The 4,183-nt window shown below is 38.9% G+C and overlaps 1 protein-coding gene across 1 annotated transcript in view; it reads left to right on the forward strand.

Annotated features, from left to right (window-relative positions):
* Nucleotides 1-476, forward strand: part of LOC106332982 (MLP-like protein 328) — a 1,780-nt gene extending 1,304 nt beyond the window's left edge. The window contains exon 2 of the mRNA XM_013771462.1: nucleotides 33-476. Within this exon, the coding sequence (XP_013626916.1) occupies nucleotides 33-301 (269 nt within the window). The 3' untranslated portion in view covers nucleotides 302-476. The remainder of the gene's footprint in view (nucleotides 1-32) is intronic.
* Nucleotides 477-4,183: the final 3,707 nt, after the last annotated feature.

The following is a 4,183-nucleotide window of genomic DNA, read 5'->3' on the forward strand; positions in this document are numbered from 1 at the left end:
CATGTAAATTCACAAGATATCAATGTATAAAGATGGGAAGCCAGAGGTATTCAAGGAAAGGAGAGAGATAGACGATGAGAAGAAAACGGTGACATTTAGAGGACTTGAAGGTCACGTGATGGAACAACTCAAGGTGTATGACGTCATCCTGGAGTTTATCCCCAAGTCGGAGGATGGTTGCGTCTGCAAAATTACTATGATATGGGAGAAGCGTAACGATGAGTTCCCCGAACCAAGCAACTACATGAAATTCGTCAAGAGCATGGTTGCTGACATGGACGACCATGTTCTCAAAGCTTAATCATCATCATCATCATCATCATCGTCGTCACAATCCACCATAACCACATCACCGTCACCATGATCAATATCATCTCCATTACGAAATACTTATTAATATGCTTTTCAATACAATAAATGGGGTCTTGTGGAGTTTATTTCTTTGTAAGATCACGCTTTGATATGTTCAGGTGGTCATCGACCCATTGGATATGTTCTTGTTTACTGCTTATCAATATAACTACATCTATACTATTTTTTTATTTTTTTTTTACGTCAAAAGGCCATTCTATTACTCAAACTTGAGGTGGTCTGGGTAGGCAAACCGGAATAGAACAATCAATAAAATGTAACTCCTTATGGAAAGATCTAGCAGTCTTAGCAAAAAAATCTGAAATCTGATTGCGTGTTCGTGGAACATGAATGATGTTGAAGTCCGGGAAGCATATCAGCAGCGTCGCTATCCTTTCCAATTCCGTCGCAAAGCTTGGCCAGACATGAGGTTCCTTTATCATTGCTATTAGCTCTTTACAGTTTGTCCCAAAGCTCTGGTATGTTGAATGTTGAAGCATGTTCTCCATTGCCCACCGCAGTGCTTCTACCTCCGAATGCAAGGCTGATTCACGTCGAGTGAAATTTTTTGTCCCCATAAGTTGAATGTTCCATCCACTGTCCATCCAGACCCATCCACATCCACTAAAGCGAGCAGCGGCTGTCCAAGATCCATCTATCAAGCAAATATTACCTAAGCTTATGACTTTGGGTTCCTCAGTATTGTTATCTTGTACCACTAGTTGTACCACATCATTCGCATAAAACCAGACTTAACATTCACTTTCTGCATGTCGTACTAGCTCCAAAGGATCTCTGTCTATCCTCCTGAAAAGTTTATCATTCCTAGCCTTCCAAATGTACCAAATTAGCTAGGGATAAGGATCCATGTCTTGTTATGGTTCGATAATGTTGTTCTTCCTCCTGAATAGGTAATCCATATTTGTGTAGATGCTTGGTACTGGAAATATATCTGGGCTTGATGGTGTTGATGATAAGGACCAAACTTGTAGAGCTGGCGGGCACACAAATATAGCATGGGTTACAGATTCTTCTAGCTACATCTTGGGCAATAGTTATTGCACCTCATATTACGTATTTGCTAAATTCCTCATTACAGCCACATGACCAGTTAACAATTGCCATATAAGATGACATATCTCCTTTGGCGCCTTCCACGCAAATGCTTGAAGCTTAGTGATACTCGGTGATGTTAGGAGTTTTCAAGGCTCCTAAGACAAATGATGTAATATAAAAGATTGTCGAACCAATTCTAAGGGATTTCAAAGCACTGAAAATGCAAGTACTCACTTAATCTAAGTGCAACCGGTGATTTAAAAGATTTCTAAACTAATGATTAATACTAATGCAGTTGCAGAATAATAAAAGCGATAAATGAAGTAACTTTCTTGACTAAGGGAAAAGAGAACTCATGGGCATATGGATTAGACCTTGGGTGATCAAGTTTCGAACTAAGGATGGCAAACGATCAATCAAACTATCAACCTTAAGTTTAGACACAGTTCTAAACAAGCTCTATGTCTAGATGAATGTTCATTTACTAACACATTTCAAACATCAAATGTCTTTAGTTGAATAATATGAAAGCAATCATTACTAACAAGTCTAATGGCTATCTTAGCACTTCTAACAACAAATGTCTTTGGCAAAGTATGCTAAAAGCTTAGAAGAGTTGTCTCAGACATTTCATCAAACACCTTTTGGGTGGAAAATGCCTAAAGATCAATTTTTGAGAGGCCAACTCAGAAGATGCATTATGAATACTCTACTAGCAAGGACTAAGAATGATCTACACTAAAACATCCTAGCTCTAACATAATCACCCTTAATCTCCCTAACCCATGAATTCAAAAGGTGATTGCTCACTAATCTCCATAATTCCTCTTAAACCTATATTGGATTTCAGATTAATCATGAAGAGAAATACAGAGAATCGATATGAAAACAACAGGATTGCAATAACAAAAATGATCAATTGAATCAAATAGATGAACTTTCCTAGAGGTTTTTGGCGGTTTTCTGAAGATAAAAGATAATCAGCCTCCAATGGCTTACAAAAGGTACTTAAACATAGGTTTAGAAAGTGTAAAATTGTGCATAACAAATGCCAAAAGGCCCTTGATTAATCATAAGTTTGACCAAATAATTGAAGCGCAGCGACCTCGGCACGTCGCTCCAGGAGGTCGCTCCCGGCTCATTTTCGACACAAACCCGAGCGACCTCTGGGTGTCGCTGTGGTGAGGTCGCTCTGGAGCTGGAGCGACTTCGCCTTGTCGCTCTAGGAGGTCGCTCCGAAACGAAAATGGCGAGCGACCTCGTGTTGTCGCTCTGGTAAGGTCGCTCTGAGAGGTAGGGCACAGCGAGTTCATGGCGTCGCTTTGGTAGGGTCGCTCCCATGCACTGCTCGTCCAATGATCACCTTTATCACCTCTTTTGAGCTCCAAACGCACCCAAATGTCTCCAAGTACTCCATGTGGTACTCCAGTACCTAATAAAGACTCATGCATGCAAAATGCAACCTAAACATGACTAAATCCTAGTCTATATGATCAAAATGCACATGGGTGAATGGATAACACAATGAAAATATGCAAGATATCAACTCCCCCAAACTTGTTTTTTTACTTGTGCACAAGTGAACTTTCTAGAACTCATAGGGAGAGAGGTTTGAAGGTGGGAGCTCATAGCCAAAAGAAACACATCTAGCACTCAATTCAGCATCAGCACACTCTCTTATTATACTCTACCTTCTCTAGGCCTATCTCAACTCCTTTTTTCCCTTACAATCATCATCAAGCATCCACACATTCAAATCAACCAACTCTCACATTCATTAAGCAATAAACATCAAGTGAATTCTTGCAAATGGTCAATTGGTCCAAATCATTTGGTCGGGTAAGAGAAGGCGTTTTTTTTAATTCGAGTGAGTCAAGCGTTTTTTTTAATTCGAGTGAGTCAAGAGGTTCGAGATACATGATCTTTAAGCTGGTTCACTCTCAAGACAAGTAGCCTTGACATTGCACATAATATATCTAAGAAAAGGATCAACTCATGCATATAATACTCAATCTCCATTGTTCTACCCTTTTCCAAAACATACAAGTTACACAATCATTTCCCAATCTCAAACCCAACTCACATCTCTCACCAAAAAGATCCTAAGAACATTTTTCACATAAAACTCTTTCTCTTTGAAATCTACAAGGGATTTTTTTTCTCTTTTTTTATTTTAATATCAAAAACATTTCTTAACTCCTAACAACTTTGCTAGCCCCCTTTTTATTTTCCTTTTCTCTTTTTTTTATATATATTTTTGGGGGCCAAGACTTTTCATAAACTTAAGCTAGATGTTTATCTACTATAAGACTATTCACTTAAACACAAAGAGTCTAATATTTTCCTTCAAACTTTTCATGCTCCCAAATCATAATCACAACACTCACCCCCACCTATAGCTAGATAATAGAGTGCCTAATCTAGCAAGAATGAAGATCAAGAATTGTCGTTCCCGATACTCTCAACATTATGCACATGTAAGACTTTCCGAAAAAGGCCTCACTCATCAAACAATGAAAGCTTAAAAGGAGGAACGTGTTTTGGGAATGGTCTACCGCTCGAGTTTGTCAAAAAGATTGGCGTAAAGGATGTGACAACTCAAGTGTGTATAGCCATGACTCAGTACACAAGGGACCATGAGCAAAAAGCATTAAGTTCGTTCAGTTCAAATAAGGTTGTAGTTGGCTTCAAAGATTGAGTTTCAGCAACTAATGAGATTCAGGAAGAGTTTTCAAGGCTCGAAACATACAAGGCTTTTTGAGAGATGCAATAGCTA

The sequence above is a fragment of the Brassica oleracea genome, chromosome C3 (genome assembly GCF_000695525.1).
Source record: "Brassica oleracea var. oleracea cultivar TO1000 chromosome C3, BOL, whole genome shotgun sequence".
In the NCBI taxonomy this organism is placed as follows: domain Eukaryota; kingdom Viridiplantae; phylum Streptophyta; class Magnoliopsida; order Brassicales; family Brassicaceae; genus Brassica; species Brassica oleracea.